This window comes from Colletotrichum gloeosporioides (assembly GCF_011800055.1).
Source record: "Colletotrichum gloeosporioides strain Lc1 chromosome Unknown consensus_17, whole genome shotgun sequence".
Classification (NCBI taxonomy): Eukaryota; Fungi; Ascomycota; class Sordariomycetes; order Glomerellales; family Glomerellaceae; genus Colletotrichum; species Colletotrichum gloeosporioides.
The window spans coordinates 814,933-841,724 of record NW_025544662.1 but is presented as its reverse complement, the minus strand read 5'-3'; the positions used below and the strand labels follow the sequence as shown (position 1 = coordinate 841,724).

At 53.0% G+C, this 26,792-nt stretch overlaps 7 protein-coding genes across 7 annotated transcripts; 4 read left to right on the top strand and 3 right to left on the bottom strand.

The window, feature by feature from the left end:
* Nucleotides 1–210: 210 nt before the first annotated feature.
* On the top strand, nt 211–4,106 carry GCG54_00011157 (Cytochrome P450 monooxygenase tropD; the record flags this gene model as incomplete). The annotated part of the gene is made up of 7 exons (XM_045411066.1): nt 211–1,052; nt 1,103–1,214; nt 1,272–1,505; nt 1,583–1,903; nt 1,968–2,004; nt 3,595–3,730; nt 3,785–4,106. The coding sequence occupies 7 exons, from the start codon at nt 211–213 to the stop codon at nt 4,104–4,106; spliced, it is 2,004 nt and encodes a 667-aa protein (XP_045268124.1).
* A 1,040-nt stretch (nt 4,107–5,146) lies between these two features.
* On the top strand, nt 5,147–8,182 carry GCG54_00011156 (Stage V sporulation protein K; the record flags this gene model as incomplete). The annotated part of the gene is made up of 5 exons (XM_045411065.1): nt 5,147–5,546; nt 5,599–5,651; nt 5,712–5,852; nt 5,900–6,223; nt 6,335–8,182. The coding sequence occupies 5 exons, from the start codon at nt 5,147–5,149 to the stop codon at nt 8,180–8,182; spliced, it is 2,766 nt and encodes a 921-aa protein (XP_045268123.1).
* A 488-nt stretch (nt 8,183–8,670) lies between these two features.
* GCG54_00011155 (uncharacterized protein) lies at nt 8,671–9,254 on the top strand (the record flags this gene model as incomplete). Its single annotated transcript, XM_045411064.1, has 4 exons — nt 8,671–8,722; nt 8,777–8,823; nt 8,876–8,939; nt 9,010–9,254. The coding sequence occupies 4 exons, from the start codon at nt 8,671–8,673 to the stop codon at nt 9,252–9,254; spliced, it is 408 nt and encodes a 135-aa protein (XP_045268122.1).
* Nucleotides 9,255–12,476: 3,222 nt separating this feature from the next.
* GCG54_00011154 (DNA repair and recombination protein mus-11) lies at nt 12,477–14,358 on the bottom strand (the record flags this gene model as incomplete). Its single annotated transcript, XM_045411063.1, has 3 exons — nt 12,477–13,360; nt 13,411–14,059; nt 14,224–14,358. 3 exons carry the CDS (start codon nt 14,356–14,358, stop codon nt 12,477–12,479), a joined length of 1,668 nt encoding a protein of 555 aa, XP_045268121.1.
* A 1,704-nt stretch (nt 14,359–16,062) lies between these two features.
* On the bottom strand, nt 16,063–16,893 carry GCG54_00011153 (Tethering factor for nuclear proteasome STS1; the record flags this gene model as incomplete). The annotated part of the gene is made up of 1 exon (XM_045411062.1): nt 16,063–16,893. The coding sequence occupies one exon, from the start codon at nt 16,891–16,893 to the stop codon at nt 16,063–16,065; it is 831 nt and encodes a 276-aa protein (XP_045268120.1).
* Nucleotides 16,894–19,305: 2,412 nt separating this feature from the next.
* Nucleotides 19,306–20,811, top strand: GCG54_00011152 (Nucleolar protein 13; the record flags this gene model as incomplete). The annotated part of the gene is made up of 1 exon (XM_045411061.1): nt 19,306–20,811. One exon carries the CDS (start codon nt 19,306–19,308, stop codon nt 20,809–20,811), a length of 1,506 nt encoding a protein of 501 aa, XP_045268119.1.
* Nucleotides 20,812–21,541: 730 nt separating this feature from the next.
* On the bottom strand, nt 21,542–23,184 carry GCG54_00011151 (Proline-specific permease; the record flags this gene model as incomplete). The annotated part of the gene is made up of 2 exons (XM_045411060.1): nt 21,542–22,654; nt 22,747–23,184. The coding sequence occupies 2 exons, from the start codon at nt 23,182–23,184 to the stop codon at nt 21,542–21,544; spliced, it is 1,551 nt and encodes a 516-aa protein (XP_045268118.1).
* Nucleotides 23,185–26,792: the final 3,608 nt, after the last annotated feature.

Sequence of the window (26,792 nt, the reverse complement as noted above, 5' to 3'; positions counted from 1 at the left end):
AGAGATGTTAAATCGGGCACTTTCTTTCATGGAATGCTTTGGTTATCAGGATCTGGCCGTTGCGCTTGCTCATTTTCAAGCCCATCTTACAATCTGCGGGCACGTTCTTCACCTAGCAAGACCTCAGAAGGGCCTTGCTCCCTTCCACACAACCCCATCTGTTTTGGTTCCCTTTGACATCCCCAATTCTGGTCTTATCAATATCCAAAAATGACCTTTTTGACATCTTCAACAAAACATTTCTCATCTTTGGTATTCACTAGCCGACTGTTCTATGTTGCCATCGTATCATACTTCCTCATTGCCATTGTGAGGTCATGGAGTCGCTTATGGCATCTCCCGGGCCCATTCCCATGTTCTTTCTCGTACTGGCCGATGTTCAGAATTCGCTGTCATGGCTCCCGCGCGTATTCTGAATACGCCAGGCTCACGGCGCAGTACGGCAAACTCGTTCGTATAGGTCCTAACGATGTGATCACGTCCGATCCGGAGCTTATTAGGCGCATGTCAGCAGCGAAGTCCACTTATGAGCGCAGCAGCTGGTACAAGGCGACTCGGCTAGACCCATACCACGATATGATGGGTAGCGTGCTTGACAAATCTGCTCATCACTCTTTGAGGACGAAACTGTCTCCAGGTTACGTGGGAAAGGACATCCCAGGACTAGAGGCCAGTATTGACTCTGGAATCGCGGAACTGGTTGACTTGATCCGCCTTAAGTACACGTCGAGGTCAAAGATTGCCACCATTACTGAAACGGACGGAAAGGACCAGGTTTCTAAGCCCTCGGATTTGGAGCCTGTCGATTTCGGCCGCCTTGCAGACTACTACGCCATGGATGCGCGGTCGAGGATGTCTTTCGGCCGGCCTATCGGACTTCTGCAGAAAGACACGGATGTCTTTGGCCTTATCAGAACGTCGAATTTTGCCATAGATGTGCTCCAATTCTTCACGGACATTCCCGCGCTGCAGATGATCTTCACGTCGGATCTCGTGCTGAGATTCTTGGGCCCAAAGCCGACGGATTCGAGTGGTTTCGGAAAGATTATGGGGTAAGTCAATAGGCTTTCTGTGAACTCGATGGTTGAAGTCCATGGCACAGACATGTGGCTTGGGAGATCATTATCATGTTAACCGGCGTGGCCTGCAGACTTGCCGAGCAGCACGTTGTGAAGCGCTTCGCTCCAGATGCAAAGGACGAGCCCGACCTACTTGTAAGCCAATCTAAGAAAACACCGAGTTTCATTGTAGATCATTTACAAGTTGAATAGGGATCTTTCATTCGCCGTGGCCTTGATCAACGCTCCGCGCAGTCTGAAATCATGTTTCCAATGGTCGCTGGCTCGGATACTGCCGCGAAGGCCATCAAGTGGACAATGCAATACCTACTGAGCAATCCATCCACTTTCAAAAGTCTTGAAGAGGAAATTATGACAGCGATTTCAAACGGAACAGTCTCTGAGCCAATCACTAACATAGAGGCTCTGAAACTTCCCTTTCTTCAGGTAAACCAAGTCCGCACATGCCGAGCTGATAGATGTAATCAAGCTCCTCTGCTTCGCGCTAACTCCGATCTTCTTAGGCAGTCATTTACGAGTCCCTCCGTGTTCACCCACCATTCACTGGCTTGCTCATGAAACAGGTCGGGCCTGAAGGTGATGTACACAAGGGTACATTTTTGCCTCCAGGTACAAGAGTCGCACACGACACGTGGTCAGTGACGCACGACACACAGCTATTCGGAGAGGACGCCCACATATTCCGACCCCAGAGATGGCTCGAAGCCGATGCGGTCACGGTCAAAGAATGGAAGAAACGGACCGAGCTGGTTTTTGGTGCTGGTAGGTGGCAGTGTGCGGGCAAGGCCGTGGCCATGATAGAGCTGAACAAGATCTTTGTCACGGTGAGTTTCTCAATCATTCTGGAAAATCATTGGAAGTATAATCAGCTAACATTCTCAATCCCAGCTCATTCGCAACTTCGAGTTTCTGCCGGCGAGTGCTTGTATGTCGGTTGTTATTAGAGTTCGCGAGACTCAAGCGATGTGATGGGGAAGAGCATCTGGTTCCAGAAATATGAGATGGGAAAACCGCCACAGGGGGCCAACAACCACGTGAGGTTGGACGGAATTAAGTGCACGCGAGAGCTTCTCGTCAATCCTCAAAATAGTGAATGCATAAGGCGCCCAGGAATGTCACCTCTGAGTCTTCATTTAGCCCATAAGAAAGCTCTGTTTTCTTATTACTGATACGAACTTCTATGACTACGAGTGAGACGCAGCCAGCCCTCAATCATCGACGACACCAAAGTCTGTCGGATTTTCAGCAGCACAAGGACCACGTGTGAATTAGCACTTGGCTTATTGACTAATTATTGTTCCACCCAAAAAGTTCTGATCAGATACAGTTTGGTACGTTCTCCGCAGATATGCAATAGATTCTCAAAGACTTTAATTTAAACTGTGAGATTTGGCGACCAACAGAAGGTACCTGAGATGCACGGAAGATCGCAAGAGCTGTGATGCAGTGTAACTTCTGTTATCTCATTAGCTTCTCATCGACTCGTGATCGTATATTCGTTGGTCCGAATGGCACTTAGGCAGAATAGCTACACCAACAGCCACCAGTTTGTTCCACTTTATTGCAGACACGACAACTCCTTTCGTTGTTAGGACCAACAGCGACAAACAGGCGAATTCCCCCCTGTCACTGATCAGCCAATAAGAGGGGTAAGCTTCCGTTATCCGATGTAAATACAAATAGGCTGCGTTCTCCGCCTGGTTACAGAATATTCCATCGGTCTACATTCTCATGACTTTGTTCCGCAATGGCCGACAATCAGACCACCGCAATGGATGCCGGGAGCCCTGCGCCTGTTGGCCCCGCTCTCGAATCTGAACCTCGAAACAACAAGAATGTAAGGGACTTCGGATAGACGAGCATTCAATATCGCGCTGACTCTGCGCTGTAGGTCATAAATTACGATGCCTCCGACAGAGCACCAGTAAACAGGCCCGCCAATGCCGCGTTATCGGATAATCAAAAGATTCTTCTAACGCTTCTAAGTCTGTGTTATCATCGAGTACGAGCTTATCTAGTTTTATTCTCCAAAATCGCCTGGAGAACGGAAGACCTTATCACAAGTACAAGGACGCGGGAGTAGGCTCCCCAAGCTTTCGTCACCCTGTGTCAGTGGCATTTCTCATATGAATTAGAATACCTTTCCCCCAATGATGAGAGAAAGAATGATAGACTAGGTTAGTTTTATCTTCACATTCTCAACAACCCTTCTCACCTATGAACTAGACTTGCAACATAACCTCTATCTTTCAACCTTGGATTACAAGCTTGGCTTGCTCCCCCACACGAGAAAATTTCTGGTTTGAGGCGCGCACTTGACATTGGAATCGGCACTGGCCTTTGGGCAATTGAGTTCGCCGATGAGCACCCCGAGGCTGAAGTAAGTTGGCCTCTATGTAGAAGGACTGAATGCTGATGATGACCAGGTCCTGGGCATTGACCTTACTCCTGTACAAAATCGATTGTACTTTCTGATTCTTATTCCCACAGAGCTCATCTGCTCACATGTCGTCAGTGTTCCACCGAATGTTAAATTCGAAGTCGATGACATTGAGCAGCCGTGGGCGTATGGGCAACCTTTTGGCTATCCATATTCGTGGCATGACATCTAGCATCTCAGACTGGCCTGTATTTCTCGAGAACGTCTACAAGTTAGTGCCTTCGAGACAGCTCAACAGGTTCCATGATTGACCTGTTCTCTCTAGTGGCCTCGCCCCTGGTGGCTACATCGAATTATTTGAAGGTCACGCGCGTACTCAATCTGACGACGGATCAGTAACACCGGAGCATGCGATGTGGCAGTGGGCGGACAAGCTTGAAGAATGTTGCAAGATCCTTGGGCGTCCATTCGTTTACGTCCCAAGTCTTGTACCGATGCTCAAGGAGGCTGACTTTGTCGTTGTGAAGATCGTCCCGTTCAAGTGGCCGGTCCATCCGTGGGCCAAAGATGCGCATTATGAAGAGCTAGAGAATGGGCTTTTGCTAATGCTTTGGAGGGCCTCAAGGCACGGACTATCGCAGCGTTGACTAGGGCTCTCAACTGGAACTAAGCAGAGGTCCAGACTCTTCTGTCTGAAGTGCGCAAAGACATGAACGACAGAAGTATCCACCATTACACCCAATGTAAGTTTGACTTTTTACCTTGTTAGCTTTGATCCATTCTCCCCATGCCATCTGTCTAGCTAAAGGCTTGGCCTGTTTGCTGAATTTAGGATGCTAATGACAAGCAGGTGGGTGATCTATGCGCAGAAGCCAGCGGAGAAAATTGCAGCGCCATCCTAAACCCTTTGGGTTTGAGTTTGAGTTCGAGATACATACTCCAGAATTATGAACGAAGACAAAGTTTCTCTTGTTAGTAAAACCGATAATTTCAACTCTACAGTTCTGTTGAAGCAATTTCCGGAATAGCTTGGCAGTAAAACGCCTCCCATACTGATCTGGATAAACCAGAACTGGCAAGGTGAGAAGGACAAACAAGGTATAAAATAGAACACTCTCCAAAGCCGCACACTTTCCTGGCGTTATGTCGACGGTGATCAAGGTAAAGAACATAGATGTCATTTCAGTTTCCATGGGAGTGGAGGACTGCGCTGATTCTACCTATCACCTCTTTCCGATCACAGGCACTAAGCACATGCAGTCTCTGGTGCCTCCATATATGATCGTGTGGTTAGGAGTTAGAAAAGACCTCTTGTCGTTGTCATGTCGCACTGCGTCGGAATTTGGATTCATGTCACGCTGCACAATGATGGTAAGCCTTTCTGCGATGCCTGCTCAGACCAGCCAGACTGGTCAGCCTGGCTTATTGTCCAGGTAGTATGGCAGCTCTAGGCTGTCCAGATTCCGACGAAAGTCTTGTCCGCTGGTTGCCTTGATGTCCTCAGTTCTGCAGGCGAACCAGCGGGGTTGTGAGTCAAGTTGTACTGGCTCTCCAGGTTGAAAACCCTTACGTCTGGCTTAACATTTATAAGTCAATGAACAATATAATTTTGTCACTTCAGTCTCTTCTTCTCTCTTCTTCCTGAAGCCCCCCGCCCAGCAACGAAAAGCAAAAGAACAATATCGAAATGTCAGAAAGCAACAAGGAATCTCAGAGTGATGAGAACTCCACTTGTGGCTCTTCACCCGAAGTTGTCACGATGGCAATATCGGATCAGGAACAGCAGACAGCCGAAGACGTATCTACATGGCCTGAAAATGTGCCTCAATGGGCCGAATTTATTTTCAGCGGCATGAAGCCAGAGGACGTTGACGACGACTCACCATCGAGACTAGAATGGCTAAGACAGAAGCAAGATGACAACGAAAAGAACGTACACCTTGATCAACTCATGACTATGATTGGTCTTGAAAATTTGAAAGCCCATTTTCTTGCTGTCAAGGCCAGAGTCAAGGCGAGCAAGCAAACGGGCGACAAGCACAAGAAGTTGCGACTTCATCTAGTTCTCCACGGGAAAGATGGAACAGGTAAATTTTCTTGAACCAAAAAAATTGAACATAAACTGACCTACTATGGAAGGCAAAAAGTCTATTGCACAGCTTTATGCGCAGTTCCTCTATTCCATCGGGGCTGTGACTGAACAGACATTTGCTAGAACGTCGGGATATCGTTAAACGTCTGGACCTCGTCAGCACATTGACGATGACGATGATTGTGACTGTGACGATGACGATGATTGTGACTGCGACGATACTGATAACAATCGCGATGACGATGACGATTCCGAGGATCCCGACACCCGGTCAACTCCAGCCTCGCAAAAAGACCCTGCGGTAGGTTTGGACTATGAGTCTCATCGCTCGACACTAACAATGAGCAGGTTATCTTCTACGACATTCCTGGTGGCTACTTCGGCACAGACAGCGTGAGCAACGCCGTTGGTGATGCGAAAACATCTGTTGTGATTATCTCCTCCAGGGAAAAGACTCTTCTCGACCTTATCGAGAACAGCGAGGAGGCTTTGCAGCAGCTGCCGGTCCCGTTCACTCTCCCAGATTACAGCGATGATGAAATACGACAGCTTCTCGTGCGAATGATGCAGAAAAATGGCTTTTCAGTCAGGGGTGGGTTCAAGGATGGCAGTCTGCGCGCCTTGGCTCGGCGAATGGTACAAGAAGGAAAGGCGTCCCAACAGCGCTGGAGCGTATTTGATTACTTACAGCAAGAGTTGGAGGAGGCATGCAAGAGACGAGCACGTCGACTTCAAGCGGATTACATGCGATAATTTGACAATCCTACAAACTACGGCATCCAGTCATCAGGTCTCTCCGATCAGCAAAAAGATGGCGAGACGGACGCCACCGAGAACGCCGAGATTCTTGATGTTATTGACGATCAAAATACGGTCTTCATGCCACAAGACCTCTTAGGACCAGAGCCGAAGGACGCAAGAATCCACAACGCCTCATGGAAAAAGCTACAAACCATGATCGGACTAAACAAAGTCAAGAGCGAAATTGGTAATACCATCGACTTCTCTCAGACCAACTATCAACGTGAGCTTCTTGGAGTGAAGCCGCTAAAGATTGGTCTGAACAGATTGTTTCTCGGACCCCCTGGAGTAGGGAAAACGACTGTCGCTGCATTATACGGTCAGATACTCATCGACCTCGGGCTTGTGACTGGGACAAAGGTCATGGTCCGGAATCCGTCTGACTTGATTGGTAGATATGTTGGGGAATCAGAGCGGAAGACACAGGATATCCTCTCTCAAGCTCGGGGGAACGTGCTCATCATCGACGACGCACACATGTTGTATCCCAGAGCAAATGGAGGCGGCAACAAGACGGATATCTATCGCACAGCTGTGCTTGACACTATTGTTGCGAACGTGTCCGCAGATCCGGAGGACAGATGTATCATACTTGTCGGATACGGTCACGAGATGGGTCAACTGTTCAACAACTGCAATCCGGGGCTCCAGAGACGTTTCCCCAAAGAAACGGCTTTACACTTTGACCCGTACAGCGAGGATGAACTATGCCAGATCATGGATCTGAAAGCCGAGCAGTGTGACCTCAAAATGACACAGGATGCCAGGGCGGTATCTCGACAAGTCATCAGCCGCATGCGCATTAACCCAAAGATCGGCAATGCGGGAGATGTCGAGAACCTACTCAACCAGGCGAAGGTCCGCCTCAATGCGAGAATCAGATCGGGCCTTTCTCACAGGAAACCTGCCGTCGAGCCTGCCGATATTGACCCTCAATGGGATCGGGCTTCACAAGCTGAGGGAAACAGAGCAGCCCTCTTCAAAGATTTCGTCGGATTCAGAGAGATTGTCGAAAAGTTTGAAGGATATCAGCTCTTAGTTGACGGCATGCGGCTACATGACATTGATCCCAAGCCCTATATCCCCTGGGCCTTCATCTTCAAGGGCCCGCCGGGCACTGGTAAGACCTCGACGGCTCGAAAGATCGGACGCCTATACTACGATATGGGCCTGCTTTCCACAGACGAGGTTGTGACTTGCTCAGTCACCGATATTGTTGGAGAGTATGTGGGGCAAACCGGTCCCAAAGTTCTCAATACCCTTGAGACCGGCCTCGGAAAGGTTCTATTCATTGACGAAGCCTACCGTCTAGCCATGGGCAGCAATGGCACAAGTGGTTCCAGCTTCCACACGGAAGCCGTCGGAGAGCTAGTCGATGCCATGACACAACCGCGTTACAGGAACAACATGGTCGTAATCTTGGCCGGGTACACCCGCGAGATGGATTGTTTAATGCAAACCAACCCGGGGTTGCGAAGCAGATTCCCAGAACAGATCACATTTGAGCCCATGCCTCCACACGCATGTCTTCAGTATCTCAGGAACCAGCTTCAGAGGCTCAAGATCGGCGTAGTTGAAGGAGATGACTCGTCGGAGATTGTCCACGACCTGTTCGAACGTCTAAGCCTCACACCGAGGTGGGCCAGCGGTCGTGACGTCGAGACATTGGCCAGAAGGATCATTAGCAGTGTGTACATGCAGCAGGGCAAGTTCGGGAAGAAAGGAGCGGTGGTCCCCCTGCAGGTGACTACAACTGATCTTGTTTCCATACTCGAGGAGATGTGGGAGGAGCGCAGGGGAAGTAAGGCCACATCACATCACGCCCGGTAGCGTAATGACATGGAGCATCACCGGACGCATAGTGGTGACCTGGGCTATTGGGAGCTGTCAAGCTGACAAAAAGGCGTTGTACCGACTTCATCGTACAGATTCACTGCAATACCATGGCAATGCCTATTGAATCATCTGATCGAAACAGACTGTGAGTCACATGTGTGATCTTGTTGAGTGGAGACAGGTCGACTTTAAGGTGTTTGTCATCGGATGGGCTTCGCTCATCAAAGTAGACCCCGAGCCCACCATGGCACAGAGGCCTTACAAACAACAACATTCATAAACAATACAAGGTAGACTAAAAGCTTTTGCACCTGTGGAGGGATTTAAATACCGCATTACGGCTCTGGGAAGCCGAGAAAACTTTGAAACCTTCCAACATTTCATTTTCGCCTATCCCAGTTCTGCTCAACCAAACCCCATAAGATTAGAGACTTCAACCTTCCACTTCTTTTGACCTCATAATTCAATTGTTGAAAGAAACGATGGTTGTCACCGGAGGCTGTATTTGCGGTGCTGTGAGATACACCGCGGAATGTAAGTTCTGCCTGAGAACGCCATCCTAATTTCAGAGCTCATCATCCATGTCAGTGGACAACGCTACCAAAGCCGTTTGCCATTGCAAGCCTTGCCAAAAAGTAAGACCACCTTCAAACACAAACAAAACCCACTCTGACATGCAACAAAAAGCGGACTGCCAGCGCCTTCAGCGTCAACATCATCATCTCCCGCGATGCCTTCAAGATAACCCAAGGTAAGGGTGTGCCCGAGGATCCGCCTCACCTCTCAACTTTCTCATTGTATTTTCTGAAATGCAATTGCAGGCATCACCAGGTCATATCCCCACCTTGGCGACTCCGGCAAGCTGTACCACAGCCACTTCTGCGGCAACTGCGGCGCATCCACCCACGGAGTCCCCGACGCGTCCACCTCTGTTCTTGCCATCAAGGCAGGAAGCCTGGACTCCGAGTTCGTCGACTTGGACGCGATGGACTCTGAGTTCTATGTCGTCGACCGCTTGGGATATTTGAAGGCTCTGGAGGGCGTCAAGCAGCACGATGGAATGTAAATGAAGGTTACAGAAAGCTGGCGCTGCTAGAGATCACATACTACTTTGTACACAAGTTCAAGAACTTAATGTCTTCGCGGGTGTTGTGCTCTTTTCATGTCGATTGCAATGGCATAGCTCATATGTACTTCTGCATTGGATATATAAACATGCCCTTACAGCTGCTGTTGGTGTAGCATAGAAAGAGCAAATACAATAGCTGCGGTTCGAGTGCTCTGCTTTCTTGTCAATTGGTTTTCTGAGAATGATAACCATGAAAAGTATCCCCGATTCTATATGCTATCAAGATACAGTGAGTTTCACGCCCGATGAGTATCCGTAAGATATAACAGCTGGTCGCACAGAAAAGCCTAGAAGCGCCTGGAGGAATATGGGATACTAGCAATACAGCGGCATTAATGAGGTAGATTCTTAGCGTTTACTAACTAACCCCAGCGCAACATGCATCTCGGTCATGACAACCGCTTGCACGTACTAGATTTTGTAGCCCTCATGTACCCTTGAAACCTGATAAAAGGCATAACAACGGACAGTGATATCGAACACAGCGGGCAATTATCTGACACATGCCTTGTGATGCCTACATCAGAATCAGCTCAACCGTTGGAAATCGTCAACTTACAGTGCTGGTCACTTCCTATACTAACAAGACTTATGCCCACTCGCTGGATATTCTCCTCGTAGAGTATACTCACGGAATCACTAGACCACAGTGAGTAAAGGGACCAAAGATTTTGAATGGGTAGATTGACACATGTCATTGCGCAAGGCAATGCTCAAAAACAAGAAATCCGTCGTTGGCTTGGCACTTAACAAGTCGCGAGAACAACGCACAGAAACTAAGAGGCATTGCTGAGGAAACATACCAAATTATCTAAGGCTTATCATATTCGTTATTTCTTCATTCGATCTCACTCAACCTGATCGTGGCATTCTTGCGTCTCGCCTCTCCATCCACAAGAGCCCATCTTTCACGGACATTCATATGACATTCTAGAAAAGACCTCCATCAAAAGTTCTTTTCCAATGAAAACAAATGGAAGACAGCAGTTATTCCTTCTCATCAGATTTCATAGCGATCTAAGTCTACCATTTGTTAGCTGCCTTCCTGTGCTGCTTCAGCCTTAGCTGCTAGTCAAGTCTCTCTTGGGCCTGTCTTCAAACCTGAGAACCGTGGCGTTTAGTGAGTATGAAGCCTGTATGGGGGGACACTAGAGCCAGACGAAAGAAACAGGATACCTTCAGGATGAGGAGATGGTCAAGAAACGATGTCTCAAATTGACTGATGACCTTTGCATCAACACTAACAGAAGCTTGCAGCTGCAGCTGGGCTCGCGATTACAGGAAAACATTGTTGAACAGATAGTCCTATGCCTACTTAGCAATATTCTGTATATGTAAGATCGCACCTAGTCCCACTCTAATTAAGCAATGGATTTCATCATCAAAGCTGAAGGAAAATCAAGCGCATAGGCACTCTGATCATCAGCCATCGCAAGTCACCCTCTGGAATTCTCCCGCACCTTCATTTTGCTGAGTTACTGCTATAAAAGGCCCTCATGAATATGAAGAACGTCCAGGAACAAATGAGATTTGCCGAGTCGATCCACGATTCTGGAAACGTTGCTCTCAAAGCTGGAGTTCACTCCGTATGCCGCCTCTGTCGCTGCTTTTCTTCTCATACTAATTGAAACAAGCACCTGTGTATCACTTATACCGTAAGCAATACACAGCAGAAAGAAACGCAGGACGGTGTTAAGGCAAGCTGTAAAAAGGATGGGAAAGTTTCCAGTGACCAGGCTACCAAGACAAGACTGGCCAACGGTCGGAGAGACGGGTGCTGTTTGCGTTGAACTCAGAGAATACCTTGAATGATCCCGTCGCATTCTGCCTGTCAGAACCCGAGGAAATACGACATGTCATGTTTTATTGCCACATGAACATGAGACCGCACCGATACCCCTTAAAAGCCCATTAGAATCCGTCGAATCTTTTTCGCCGACAATGCGGGCTTGTTCTATGATGCTGAGTTTGCAGTTTCCCGTCCACATCCGCAACATCAAGACCGAGAACTTAAACGGTCCCAAACATACGCAAATACAGCCACGGTGTATTATGTACAAATAAGCAGCGGGTAGCGATGAATGACAGAACCAGGCCGAAATATGGAAGTTGGAAGCCTAGTCTATCTCACTTGCGTCCGGCGCCTGGTCCCACGCCAGACTTGAACTGTAGCAAGAGCGGATGCAATTCCATGGACCAATACCGAACATTTAAATGAAGGGAAGCCTGGGAAACAAACACAATCATGCTTTTATACCGCCGCAAGGACCCTCTTTGGCCGATGATGTCTTGCGTACCTTGGTTGCGCCTGGCTAGCAGACGACACGCGTGCTTCCCATCCGGGACTTGGGACGCCTAGCTTTCTCTCACCGTGCCATTATTAGACGAGTAGTGAAGCTATTCGAAGAGAATACAAAAACCAAATGATCAACTCCAGCAGCGTCATTGGGTGTTGCCCGACTACCTGTGAAACCTAAGCCGATGCCAAGAAGTGTTCCCTTTCATGTCCCACGACACTCAAAAACAGACTCAACACACATAATAAACCCCGAATATCGATCAAACACCCAAGAAACAACACAGACGAGAAGAGACGAGGCCGCTAATAGTAGACAAATAGAAAGTCTGCAACGCCGCTCATCATCAGCCAACCAGATTCTGAACAGGATGTTAACACCAGGCACTAACGACGATGTTCCCGGATTGTCATTTTCCACACGGTATCGCTCATTGCTGTCAAGAGAGGAGCATGTAGCCAGCATAAGAGATGCATTATATACTCAACCGGGCCGTTTCCCTCGACAGGTCGAGCACCACGACAACAACCTTCGTTTCAGCCTATCCGGGACCCTGGAACTGACTATTTGACGATCATACCGGCTTGACAGCTCGTGAGCAGTCTGCCCAATATCCCAACCAGTCTCCTTTCGCACGCATCATCAACACAGCACAGCATCGAAACTCGGATAATCATGTCATCGACCAAGAAAACAGTTCATGATTCCACGTCTTTCTACCGCTGAACCTAACAGTCCCATTCCGACAGCACGGCCGTCCCAAAACTCCGTACGATATGCCCCTATAATCACCCGACGCCTGAGCTCCAGACATCAAAACTCAAAAGCCCCAAATCTAATAACTACCCTCCTTCGAAACCCTCTATGACATCTTCTGCCGCTTAGAATCAAGCCCAGGCCCGCCGCCAGATGCCGTGCTAACCCCGCCATTATTCGACACATCCGCCAGAGCAGGGCGTCCGGCCCCGCCGTCCTGCTGGAGCGGCCTCTTCATCGTCGGCGGCCGGTACGAGCCGCGGTTGGCGAGGGGACTACCCGCGCCACCCGGGGCACCGATACGTCGGGCCTGACTGAACTGCGGATTCGGCGCGGGGCCAGCACCCGCGGGCCTAACAGGCGTGAATCCGGATCCCTTTGCTGGCGTCTCTGCTTGCTGTGTCGAGGTGGGCGGGACGTGCGTGCCGTTGCGGGAAAGGGGCTTCGAGGAGTTGTGGTCTATGCCGGGGGTTTTGCGTATGGATGGGCTCTCTGCCTTTGGATTGAAGGCTTGTTGCCCGGCTGGCATCATGAGAGGAGCGTCAGTGTTGGTCCCCTGCAGAGCAGAATCGGGGATTTGCTGTACGGCACGTGCGGAGAAGAAGGCTATTGGCTCGGCGGCGTTGGCACCACCACCGCCGCCCGGGGTCGTCATGTTGCCATTCGCTGGCGGGGCTGCGGGAGCTGACGGGGCGGTAGGATTCGTGGGGGCGCGTGGTTGGTTGGGTGGTTGAGGACGGTTTCCGTAGGCTGCTTGCGGTTGAGGACGTGAGTGTGCTTGATTTGGCGTCTGGGGAGCTCGGCCCAGGTTTCCTGCTGATGTGCTTCTGCCCAGAGGTCTGTTGTTGGAGGTCTGCATGTGCTGGGGTACGGGTGGTGCTGGCGCGACGCTCGCGGCTCTGCTGTTCGCGGTGTTGTTTGCTGCTGGAGGGAGAACCACTTCGTCTGGGTGCTCGCCTTCAACAACCGCGAAGTCTGCCTCATCAAAGTCTGGCAACTGTCAGCCTAATCCACAAACTCAAAGCGTGGGTATCTCCTACCTTCCAAAAGATCCTCGAGCGAATCCGCCGTCGTTTCCTGCTTAATGACCGGCGGCGGTGGTGGCAAGGCAGCCTTCTCCTCCTTCTTGGCCGCAAAGTCCGAGTGCCTGTGCAGCTCGCCCTCGTTGAACTTTGTCGGCGCGACCTTCATCTTGGTCACCTTGGACAGGTAGTCCTTGTCGTATATGCAGTTGCCCAGCACGTTGCCAAAGTTCCTCAGCGCCCTCTTCAACGCGTCCGTCGTGCCCTCCTTCTTGGCCTTCTCAAACGCCGCAGCCTTGCCCTTGCAGTTCTCAATGTGCCCGTAGCCAATGTCCTCGTGGTACGTGCCGTCGCGCAGCGTGACGCGCATGATGACGGACAGGCCGAGGCTGATCTTCATGGTCTGCGGGTGCTCGTCGACGAAGTCGACCTGGATGTTCTGGATAGATGAGGACCAGCCGTTGAAGCCGAACACCTCGTTGGCGAGCGCGATGCACTTCTCGGCGGCGATGTAGTGCACCTTCTGGCCCGAGGGGCCGGCGCGGGCGGAGATGTACTCCGGGCCAAGCTGCTTCTCGAGACGGCTCTGGAGAGTGGCGATCTCCTGGGCCGTGTATTCGCTCATGCGCTTCTGGGGCTCCTCGAAGGGGTTCTCCCAGGTGCTGTGCTGGTCGCCCGGGCTGCGGTGCAGGCAATGTCAGTTTGGTAGTCGCGACACGCTCTCGGGGACGTCAACAGGAACGTACGCGGGCATCTTGTCGAATGTGTGCTTCGATTCTCCCTATGTTTGTAATCTACGACACAGCTTTCGAGTGCAGCTTGAGGGCAAACAATGGAGACCTTTGGCAATCGCGAAGAGGGGTTGTGAGGTCGATGGGTGCTCTCGCTGCCTAGCTTCGAGCTGTTGTGACTGCAGATGGGTGGCGCGTTCAGTTCACGCGTCGAGGCCGGGTCTTCACGTGACATAAGGTATGTAGGTACCTACAGAGCACCTCAAGGTGGACGATTAGATAAGCCCCTGCCTGGTGCCTGGACCCCACCAACCCTGGCGGGACGGGACACCAATAAGGCTCCCCCAAGGCCCGGGGCGCTGAAGCGGCAGGTACTCTACCCGCTGACGGTACCTGAGAGTTCGCCGCGGCGCTGGCGCCTGTCGTCCGAACAGTGAACGGTTGGAGAAGGGCAAGGCCACCCGTGGCCGGTGGACCTCCACAAACCTACCCCGCCAAAGCTTCCCTGGAGCACCCTTGACGGCCCGGACGCAAGTCGTTGGGCGGCGGCTCGTCTCGTAATCGGGGACGGCCCAGGTGTGTGTGTGAAGATGGGCAAAACAGAAGCCCTTTTCTCGGTGCCCTTCCCCGAATGCCAACCCAATCTCATCACGACGGGCGAGAGACGTGCATTCACCACGGGTTTCAGGCCTGGCTCCAGCGCACGAACCGCGGGGTCAAGTGACACTGTGCTTGTTGCTTATTTCATTCCATCTTCGGCAAGACGGAGCTGCTCGATCCATTGGGGGATAATGAAATGACGAAGGGACACGGAAACCTTCTTCAAAATCCTGACTACGTAAAGACCAGGTAACAGGCAAATCCCAGTTGTTGGTTATGGGTTGGTGATGATCAGGCACGCACAGAGGGAGGGGGTTTGCGTCAGAAGAAGGGACAAAACCCATCGTAGAACCCCGGAAAGCGAACTCGTGAGAAACTATCGGATGCACAGGTTGTGGGAAAAGAAGGTTGCCGCGTGGAGCAACGGGGCTACCTTGTTCTACCTGCCTAGCTTGCTGGAAAGTTTGGCCCAGTTTACACAAAAGTCACCGTACACGAGTGAGTGATGGATGGACGGACAGACGGACGGCTGCCCATAGTGTGATTCGTGTCACCGATGCCGTGGGCAGTTGAAACACATGCGTCCTTTTAACCCACATGCAGACCGGGTGGACACCCAGTCTAGGGACACAGGTTTGGCTGCGAGGGTCCTATGTGTTGTGCTAATACTCTTAATTTCTCATGCTGCCTTGACATGCCTCAGTCGATGAATACCAAAGTAAGGTAGTTGGATGAAACAGGCCCACTGCCCTGCACGAGTCGAGAACTGCACCACATGACTGGGTGCTGTTGACACAGCTCACCAAATTGCGACAGTCCTATTGAGAGAGCGATAATTATGTATGTGTTTGGACAGAAAACTCCCCAAATGGGAGGGTTTGTAGATTGCTTGCCTCCCCCAATGCTTCCTCCACCCCTGTGCTGTGTGACACCCTCCAAAATGCCAAAACTACCTACACGTGGAATGTGTGACTCGATTTCCTCGTCAGACCCAATGTGTTCGCAGGGAGAGGTTGTACCATCATGGAACAAACCCAACGTCCCTTGCGTGGGAACGACTGCGCGGCATGCGATAGGAAAGGGATATCATCAATCAGGAAAAATGACAAAACGCCGCCGTACCCCAGCCTTTGACATGAATTTGTCCACGGAAACCAAAAGTCTATGCCCTTTGCCGTCCCATGCTGAATGAAGTGAGGAAAGTGAAAAAAGAGAAGTCGGAAATGACCAAGAAGCCGTCGTTATAGTCGTCGTGATATGTTCAGTGAAGCGATCGACCGTGGGCCGATCTGGTCCTGTCGTGGCCCGTCATGCATTGCCAATTACGTCCTCCATGCCTTTACCAGGGTCCAACACGCACAGGCGCTCCATAGGTTCCAGACATGAGTTGGTTGAGAATCGAGTTCGGGTCCGATGTAGAATTTGCGGGTTGTCCTCCTCCGTTCGACGAGTTGGTGGCCATCCAGCTCACTCCCGCCGCCATCGCGTTCATTGCCGTGCCCATGCGTCCGCCAGAAATTTCGTGGTGTTTCGCCAGGGTCTCGTCCCATCCGCCGGTGTGCAGGCTGAGGCCTCCTCCGCGCTTGGCCGCCTCGTTGACGACAAGGGCCCAGGCCTTGGAGATCTCGTCGTATGCGCTCTCCTTGTGATGGCGGTACTGTTGGGGCTCCCAGTTGGGGAGTTGGTGGATAATCTTGGTGGCGCCGTCCAGATATTGCAATGAGACAGTGGTCTGGGTCTCGTTGGGGGGTAGATACTGGGGAGTGAAGTCGAGCAGGGCATCGATCAGGGCTGTGAGTGGCGCCTTGACACGGTAGTAGGTGTAATCGGGGCTGGTTTCGCCGTAGGGTATCGCGGCCTTCATCTTCTCCTGGTACTCCCGCAGAACGCCGTGGGCGGCGTCAACCGTCGGTCGGGGGGCGCTGGTGACGACCTCGTGGCCGATTTCAGGGTGGCGCTCGCAGATGCGCTCGAGGACGGTGCGCAGCTGGGTAGGGTCCAAAGTCTCGAGGAGTCGGGGGAGCGTGAGAGGGCGGCCGATGAGCTCGTTGGAGCGGACCTTTTTCGATGGTCGGGCGAGCTGTCTCGCCGAGGCGGAGGGGGAGCTTCTGGGAGAGAGGGACATCTCGTCGCCGTCTTCGTCGGCCTTGCGCTTGCGGCTGGTGGCCATGTTGTGAAATGGGCTCACTGTTTTCGGGTTAGCGTCGGGTCGGGATGCACGGCGAAGCCTTGGCCGCCGTTTCTGAAGCGCAAGGGGGGGAAAGCACTCAAACGCAGACAGCGGGGGAAAATACTGACAAGAACGAGAGGGAGAGATGCGGTTTGCGTCGTGGGGATGTTGGAATAGGGGCGGTTGTGGCGAGAGCAGCACATTCATGGTCGGAATGAGTGCGAACGATCGGTCGGCCGGGAGTCGGTGGGTTTTTGAGTCTGGATGACGACGACGACGGTTGCGACCAGACAAGCGACGACGGCAAGAGTCCAGGAACGTCTAGAATGCCAGCTTCTGTTGATTGAAAGCGACGAGATGGCGCGGCGGGCAAAGCGATCAGTAGTGGTGCTGGCGATTGAATGAAGTCGTGTGAATGTTGTTGTGGTTGTGAATGGTGAGGGGAAAGAAGGAGGATTTGTTTGGGGGGCAAAGGCCTGGGAGGAGTGTCAAGGGGAGCGATGGAGATGGAGCAACGGAAGCGAAAGCAAAGCAAAGCAGTGGAAGAGGGCGAGCGAGGTGGAGGAGGAGGAGGAGTGGGAAAAAAGGGCCCTTTACCTTTTTTCGTCTGGTTTCTCGGTTGGTTTGCGTGAGAATACAGCGGACTTGGCCTTCCACAATGGTGCTTGTTAGGCTACTAGGTATGTAGAGACGGGGGCCCAACGTACCCGCACCCAGGCTACATAACAGTACCTGTACGGATAAGGTGGTGACGGTGGCCTGTGGACCACCACCCTTGCCAAACCCCATCCACACCCAAGCAACGTGCGTTGGCTGGATCCCGTTGGACGCATCCACCCAGAATCTGCGCTGCAGCTGTGTCAGTGGATGAAGGCTGCTGCAGGCCGCCTGTAATATTAACCAGAGGCAGAGGCGGTCAAGGGGGGGTGGGCATCCACCACTGGACTGCAGCGAGCGTGACTGATGAACCCGATGGATGCCCTACAATGCCGAAACAGCAAGGGCGGGAAGGGAAGGCAAGGGTGCAGCGCTGCAGAGCGACATCGTGTACACCTGCAGAGGTAGCGGTACTTGTGCCGATACAAGGCACGTACCGCGGAACCGGGGCGGCGGTTGGCTGGCGCTGGAGGTTTCGCCAGGCGGCTGGCGGGTCTCATTCGTCAGAAAATGGCCGCACGTGAGTGGATGACGGAGGGCTCCAAGGCGACGGCGCTGGCGCCTCCTTAGTGGTGGCTTGATGGTGGTGCTGCATGTGGGGTTCAGCTCCTAGCTGCCTTAGCCTGTTCCTGTCGCTGCACAGGCGCTTTTTCTTCGCTTTTTTATTCGACTGTCACTCTCCTTCTCCCGCCTTCTTTCTCAGCTGCCGTCCTGCCCGCCGCCGTGTGCGGATACGGCGTGCCCCTCAGCTGGCCAGAGTTGCTGCCGTGTCGGCCTACGGATACCAGTTGCAATGGAGATGGCTGGGACGCGGCCTTGGCAAGCCGTGAAGCGCCGCCCGGCTTGTTGACGTGTCCCGGCCTGCTCCGGGTGCCTTTCCCAATCGGCTACATTGCACCGTCAACTGACAAAGATCTCCGAGCGGCAACCGGCGAGCACTTCGGATTCTGTCCCTGAAAAGGGAGACCTGGAACCCCGGCTGCCGAGTGGATGCCTCCTCACCGACCTTGGAGGGTTAAGTGCTTAATTCTGGCTTAACTCATCTCGTTTTTACGTTACATTGCGCTTTGTTGCCTTGGGATGTCTCGTTTTATGCTCATCTTCCGCACTACGTACTATAAAACAACCCTGGTACGTTGTTGCGGTTGATAACCTGCAGCAGCAGCTGAATCAAAACAAGACCAGTGTGAGTGAGGATGGATGCCCAGGCCAAAGGGAGACAGACATACACGACACCATGGTCTCAACTCTTAAAACCCGCGGGTCCTAGTAATCATTTCTTCCTTTCGCTCGATTGGACCCATTCCCTCGGAGCTTACTCAGGGCTCTGCACCCAGGAATGAAGAGGAGAAAAAAAACCAGCTGTGATTCGGGCGGAATCGACCAGCCATCATGGGAACTTGGATCTGGCTTGGCACCAACCCATTAAACAGAGTCAGTTCTCTGCAGCCACAGCAAAGGCAGGTACTTGTACAGGCATCTTGCACCGGTACCGCTACATTCGCCTAGCCCAACCTTGGTACCCACTCAGGTCAGTCTCGGTGAACGGGCCACCGTGCCACGAGCCTTTATCGCCTTATCGGTTATCAGTCCCAATCGCAAGAACAAAAAAAAAAATTTCGGGGCAGTTCATTGGCAAAGGGTCCCCACGGTCGAGATTCTCAGTCGCGCGACCTGCAAAAGACCGATCGCCATTGAAGCTTCTCGAACACCCCGGGAGATCCAGGCCTTTGCGCACCTCACAAACCATCAACAATGGCCACTTCCGAATCCAAGAAGCGGTCCAAGTCCAAGACCAAGGAGGTCAAGGACGAGGTCGCCGTCGAAGACGTCGCCGCCGCATCCCCGGAACCGAAGAAGAAGAAGTCCAAAAAGGTCAAGGAAGAGGTTACCGAAGAAGTCGCCGACGCACCTGAACCCAAGAAGAAGTCCAAGAAGACCAAGGTGGAAGTCGTCGAAGAGGAGGTCGCCGACGCCGCCTCCCCCGAGCCCAAGAAGAAGTCAAAGTCGAAGTCCAAGAAGACCGACGACGAAGACGAAGCTGCTGCCGCCGCCGCTTCTTCCGATGATGACGAGACCGCCGACAAACCCTCCAAGAAGCGCAAGTCCTCCGCCGCCAACGTCGAGGAGATCGAAGTCGACCTCGAGGCCCCGGAGCCGCCCTCGAAGCGCGCCAAGCGCGCGCTCAAGAAGGGCAAGAAGCTGCCGCCCAAGCTCGACAGCGACGACGAGCGCGAGGCCAAGAAGAAGAAGGAGAAGGAGGACAAGGCGGAGGCCGCGAAGCGCTCCGAGCACGGCGTCTGGGTCGGCAACCTGCCCTTCTTCGTGACGGCGGACGAGCTGCGCAAGTGGCTGATTGCCAACTCGGGCGAGATGATCACCGAGAGCAGCATCACGCGGCTGCACATGCCGACGACCAAGGTCGCCGGCCGCGAGAAGCCGAACAACAAGGGCTTCGCGTACGTCGACTTTGACGACGTGGCGCCCAAGGTCGCGGCGCTCGCGCTGACGGAGGCGGAGCTGGGGCACCGCAAGCTGCTGATCAAGGACGCGCGGTCGTTTGAGGGGCGGCCGAAGAAGGAGACGGAGACGGCGGCGGAGGGTGGCAAGGCGGGAGCGGCGGTGAAGGAGGAGGTGCCGACGAGCAGCAAGATCTTTGTGGGCAACCTGAGCTTCAAGACGACCGAGGAGGACGTGCAACAGCACTTTGAGAAGTGCGGGCAGATCGACTGGGTCAAGGTCGCGACGTTTGAGGACTCGGGCAAGTGCAAGGGGTACGGATGGGTCAAGTTCAGAGAGCCCGAGTCAGCGGGGTGGGCTGTCAAGGGGTTCGTCAAGATCAAGGAGGAGATCGAGACGGAGGAGGACTTTGTCGAGGAGAAGAGCAAGGACGAGGAGGGCGACGAGGAGATGAAGGACGGAGATGATGACGAGGAGGAAGAAGAGGAGAAGAAGCAGAAGAAGAAGCCGGTCGAGGAGCAGAAGGTCAAGACGAGGAAGTGGTGGGTGAACAAGCTGCTCGGCCGTCCGCTCAAGATTGAGCTGGCGGAGGACGACCAGACGCGGTACAAGAAGCGCTTCGGCAAGGGTGCGCCCAAGAGGGAACAGCAGGAGGGCGGTGATGCGGAGGGAGAGGTGCGGGAGAGGAAGCCTCGTCCTGCCAAGCCGGCGGCAGAGCTCAAGGCGCAGGACGATCTGATGGTTGCGAGACTGACGGGTGCTGCGGCCAAGCATACTGGCACCAAGATCACGTTTGATTAAATAAAAGTAATACATTTGTTTGCGTTCATTCCAACACGTCTCGTCTTGTGTTCGCTTGGTCTGTGGTGGTCACTGGATCTGCTCTTGGAAACAATCCGAACTCAAGCGCTATCCATCTAGCCCTGAAAGTATGTCTTGTCCAAAAAGACAAGGCAACAAGGATTTTCCTCATCTTGTGTCGTGCTAATGGTCAAGAGTCTATGTGTTGCCTCACCCAGTCATGTGTGTTGTATTTCATCTAGTCCTGCTCCAGCCTACACAGAGTCTAGGGCCGTGGCCTCGTTGGGACAATACTCCAGTAATCGCATGACATGCGCGCCGGAAAATCCAATCTCATGAAGGCATTCATTTTTATAGCCAATGTGGCTTCAAGAAGGAAGAGAAGGAGCGTGACAGCACTTGCGGAGGTGAACGCAACTGCGTCCGTGGTCTATTCACGGTAACAAGGGCGGGAGAAATACTGGCAATAATTAGGATAAGAGCAACGAAACGGGCGCCGAAACGGGCGCCGAAACTAGGGCACTCCTAAACTAAGGCTCTGTTGGCAAGGGCATCGAATAGATATCAAGATATCACACGGTGGGTTTTGAAATTATTAGGGGTCTACAGGCCGTTTCAACGACCCGGAAGCTGGGGGGAAGTGTACGGATGGAATCCGACCCCCTTTTTCTCGATTCCCTAAATACCTCGATGGCTGGTAGCATACAAAATGTCCCTCCGAATCTCCCATCTACTCAAACAACACCCTCCATTTCTGATGCCACTTCGTCCTCGGCGGCGCAGGCGTCTCCTGCGCCAGAACCTCGTCCAACCCGCTCACCAGATCCACGTCCATCGGATCCCGCACCCACGCATCGCCCCTGCCCACGGTGAACTTGTGCCCAAAGTACAGCGCAAAGAAGATGGCAACGCCAATGTACGACGTCAGGAACGACGAGGTGTCCCACTGTCCGTCCAGAAACACCTTGAACCCGTTCACCACGAGCAGCAGCCCAAACCCGCAGATGCTGACGATGCTCGAGTACGGCTGGAGCCGCGAGCGGAAGGGCGCGTCTGCGACGCCCTGCGCGTCCGCGGCTTTGCGGTAGCGCAGGTAGACGACGCAGCAGCAGATCCAGCTCTGGTAGGCGCCGGTGTTGATGAGGTTGACGAACCAGTTGAACACGGTGGCACCCGTCGACGCCACATTGAGGTACGCGAGCAGCGAGAGGGAGGCGCTCGCGGCGGTGGCGTAGTACGGCACGCCGGACTTTGTGCAGCGCGTGAAGACGCGCGGGGCGTTGCCGGCGAGGGCCATTGAATACAGGGCGCGGCTGGCGAGGTAGAGGTAGGAGTTGCCGGCGGACCAGGCGGAGAGGACGATGACGACGTTGACGACGGAGTCGAGGCCGCGGATGCCGGCGTCGCGGATGCCGATGGCCCAGGGGGAGGCGCCGGCGCCCTTGCCGCCGCTGAGGAGGCTGGGGTTCTCCGAGTTCACGATGATGCCGACGGCGAGGGCGCCGAGGATGTAGAAGGTGATGAGGCGGTAGAAGTAGCGGCGCGTGGCGGTGGGGATGTTGCGGCGGGGGCTGTCCATCTCGCCGCCCGTGACGACGAGGAGCTCGGGCGCGAAGGCGAAGGCGTAGACGGAGAAGGTGATTGTGGCGAGGAAGGCGACGAGGCGGCCCGAGTTGCCGGAGACGATGTACTCCTTGACGGGCCCCGGGTCGGACCAGTTGGAGAACCAGAGCGGCTGGTGGGACGGCCCGCCGCCGAAGAAGAGGACGACTGAGAGCATGAGGAGGCCGATGATGCCGAAGACCTTGATGCTCGCGAACCAGAACTCGGCCTCGCCGTAGACCTTGACGGGGAAGCAGTTGAGGCCGACCATGACGAGGCCGATGAGGGTCAGCCAGACGGCGATGTGCAGGGGCGGCGACCAGTAGTTATGACGATGTAGGTCGCGGTGATCTCGGCGGGGACGGTGATGGAGAAGATGTACCAGTAGACCCAGCCGAGGGTGAAGCCCAGGGAGCGGGAGAAGAAGCGGTTGCCGTAGTAGGCGACGGAGGAGCCGGGCACGGGGAGGTAGGAGGACATTTCGCCTGTGGCGGTGGCGACACCGTAAAGGAGGAGGGTGATGCAGATGTAGGCGATGAGGACGAAGAGGGGGCCGCCCATGTGTAGGGCCTGGCCGATGCCGACGAAGAGACCTGTGCCAATGGTGCCGCCGAGGGCAATCATCTGGGCATGGCGTGACTTGAGGCCTCTTTGAGTTGTGCCATGTTGTTCGCCCTGGCCCTCGAGGACGGATTCAACTGGCTCGAGGGCTGAGTCGGAAACGGCTGTTTTCTTCTCTGACATTGAGGGCTGTGATGGTGAATCTGACATCGTGATCGTTTTCTGCTGTTGAAGACTAGGAATGAGCAAGGCTAAACTCGGATGAGGTGTGGATAGTAGTCAGGACATGAAGGCTTCAAGGGAAGCATGCTTAGCTTTTATATCTTGTCCAGTTCGCAATCCACGCTCAGCGTATCTTCCAGCCACAGTCCATTTGAGCACGATGTTGTATTGATCAAAGCCATGGTGTGATTCTTGACCACATTGGTGTTAGTGATGGCAGCAAGCTGAAGTTGTCAGACCACACGCATGTCTCTCTATCTTCCACTCAGCAAAAAGGGTCTTGGCGCCGAATCCAGATCCATGGATATCTTTGCTATCTGCAGTAACAAGGTTGTAATCCGGTCTATTGATACGCAACTAATTCCAATGGCTAGTCTTGATAAGGGCAATCAAGGGGTGTCGTCGTGTTGACTTTCCCTTTTTACGGGGCTAACGTGGGTTCCCCCGCGTTTTGCGCACGTCAAGCAGAACCAAGTGGTCGGTTCCCCAAACGCATCCTGGATAGCCTGTCTGATGAAGAATGCTGGAGAACATGCACTAATGCGACTCCGTACCTATCTTACCTACCAGGTTATGCGCCGGCCAGGGCTTTGAACGACGCGTATGACCAGCCAAAACTGCAGCGCTTTGAAATTGTATAGATGAAATCGAGGAGCAACCGCATTAGAAAGAACTGGGAGAACACAGAACTCGCCGCTGAGACCAGAAGACAAGTAACGTAATTGGAAGATAACATGATTGTAGTGTGGCTGGAATGGCCTACATAACGATCTTACTGGTAAGCCAGCTTCATCAATCGGCGACCAAGACGGAAGAGGCAGGGTAGAGACGAAGGGGGTTAGCTCAAGCAGGCAAGAGAAAGACTTTGAGAGGGGTGACAAGACTGTGAAGTCGCCAACATCGTTCGGCCACATTGTACGGGAAAAGTCCGAAGTCCGCAGCTTCCAGGCGGTATCCCACTTACAACAGGAAGACCCACCAGCGGCATTATGAGAGAGACATACGCTAAGTTCCAACAGTTGAGACCCGAGGTAATAAGTGAGATTTTGCGGAAGTCAGTGCGTCAATTGCTTTGTCTGTGTTCTGACTCCTCTTATTCTCCTAGTTTGACGTGGGCGGCACTGCCCTCTTCATGATCAAGCTCGCATAGACTCGTGAGCGCTTTAGTTCTGCTGGATGCAAGATTTCAGACCAGGCTTGCCATGAACGCCACCTCCCCTGAACATCTGTAGAGACACCGGGATGGGAATATTCATGCCAACTTAGCCAGCCTCGGTATTCTGCTAGACCACGTCGTAGATGCACAGGAGTTGGCAAGCCGCATGGAAAAGGCACTGAAGGGGCCCTTGTTGATGGGCTTGGTAGTCTCCGCCAATGTAAGGTATCAGGTTTCTGGAACAACCTAGGACAGGCCCAAAGATTTCCTCTCTGTGAGACTCCATGCGCGACTTAAAGCCGGCAATGACGGTAGGCCCGAGGAAGCTGTCGTTGAGGTTCTTTAAAGGGCGAAATCCCCATCTGTCGGCTTCCTTCTCGAACTTTCTGTCGACAAACGGAAATCCTCGGCAGATTGGAAAAGGTCATGAACGCAGTCGTGGATTTCGGCATCCACCTGTCAGAGCAGGGCCGGCGCGTCGAGGGCCACATATGTTGTTCGCACCGAGATTCGCCTCGATGCGCTTTCCATGATCAAGCCGCAGGTACATATCCTACCGCAGCGTTTCCGCCTACACGAGGGATAGCGTCGGTTGTGGACTCGTTGGTGATGACGTAGGCGACGCGATGGATACCGCGAGCGATGTTGATGACTCTGGACGGGAAGTCTGTCTCTCTGGCTAGGCCAGCAAGGATCATGGCGTTGTCGGGGGCTCGTTCGGCGGTTTTGATGAAGAAAATGTTGGAGGTGATGATGGGTGTCGACGAGAATCATGACTGGAAAGTCTGGACACATGGGGTGCCAGAGAAATTGGTCGTTAATATGGCGACGCAAGGTTCTTGAATTCGTAGAATGACTGACTGAATGAGCAGACGCGGCAACTCGTACAGACTCGTCGTGGCTGCGGGTCTCCATGTTCTTGGCCACCTCAACGACTTTGCCCGTGAGCTGAGATGTGATGCCACAGCCATTTCAGCTGCCCGCAGACATCTGAGGAAATCTCCTCATACGTCGGCAGAAGTGTTGTCCTGTTCCAGGGCGATCGAAACAGCAAGCTGATCTTACTCTTTCCCAACTAGGTCCACTGGTTGGACATAATTTGCTGACAGCAGATGATGCCAGCATTTGATCATTCCTAAATGACGCCGTAGCTCCTCACTGGTGCCATGTGGAACGCGCGTTACGATGTTACTGGTAGCGGGTTCGTGGACATCAACCCATCTGCTCGCTGATTAGGTGAAGGTGTCGTAAACGAAATTTTGGGTGGTTACGGATTTTGTGATCTGGTCACAAGATGTAGACCAAGGAGACAGGCGTATTGACGTTGTTCGCAGAGATCTTTGAGGGAGGCCTCAGGCGAGGAGAAGGCAATGGCGGTGGTGGGCATCGACAAGCCAAGCGGGCACCCGTTGAAGCTCTCAGTACAGTAGGTAGACATGTGTATGAATCCAAGGATTTCGTGACACCAAGATCATCGGAAGAGCTCCCGATTGCAAGTGATATATCATAAGAGAAGCAGACATCTAGTAGATCAAGAAGTCGGAAGCTCTTCCGCCAGCCGCTTAGGGGCGTCTCAAATCAGAAAGCCCAGCAGCCATTACATCGGCGGGATGCCCCAAATAGAATCGCGCATTACGTACTAACATACAAGAACAATGTCGATTCGAGAGTAAGGTCTCGCCGAGGCTAGTCTCACGCTTTTGGCGCTTCGACTTGCAACTCAATTCGAAAATAAAGTGGACCACAAATTTACACCCCACAACAGCTCTAATGCACATGCAGGCCGTAAGCTTGAGCTCCTTTTTCCAAAAGTCTACGGATAGTCGGGATGAGAAGCTTGCTGAAGCTTTTGCTCATTCTGGCGGCCATTGATAGGCTCGCTCGATTCAATGCGCCTCGAAGCAGGGTCTAGTCAACATGCCTGGTTGTAGTTTGGGCAAGCGTCCGCGAGCTACCCCAAGTCAACTGGCACCACCCCCACGGGTCTCAGATAAGCCATGCAGCCTGGATCTGGCATCTGAAAAGCTACTTGCCAAATCCGGCGAGCTCCAAACGTCGAAATGACTGCCACATTATTCGCTGAGAGTGGGATAGCTGCTCGGCCGAGTTTCTCAGGCGGCACGCGACTGATGACACCCTGCATGTGTGAAGCCCAGGGGGAGGGATCTGGAGCAGGACCCCGATTTCGGGAATGCAGATTCACACCGCCACCAAGGCAGGAAGGTCAATGATGGACGGCCTGAGCTAGGAGGTCGTGGGGATTGGGTTAAAGTAAATTTATTGAAGCTCTCAAGCTCCGCTGCTGCTCATCGTGAACTTGCCTCTCATACTCCTCTTCTACGACAAGATTCTACTGTAGCTGTCTAAGAAGACTAACGGTTTACTTCGCCAATTTCTCCATCTCTGTACACTTCATCGATCACACGACCTCGTCACCACA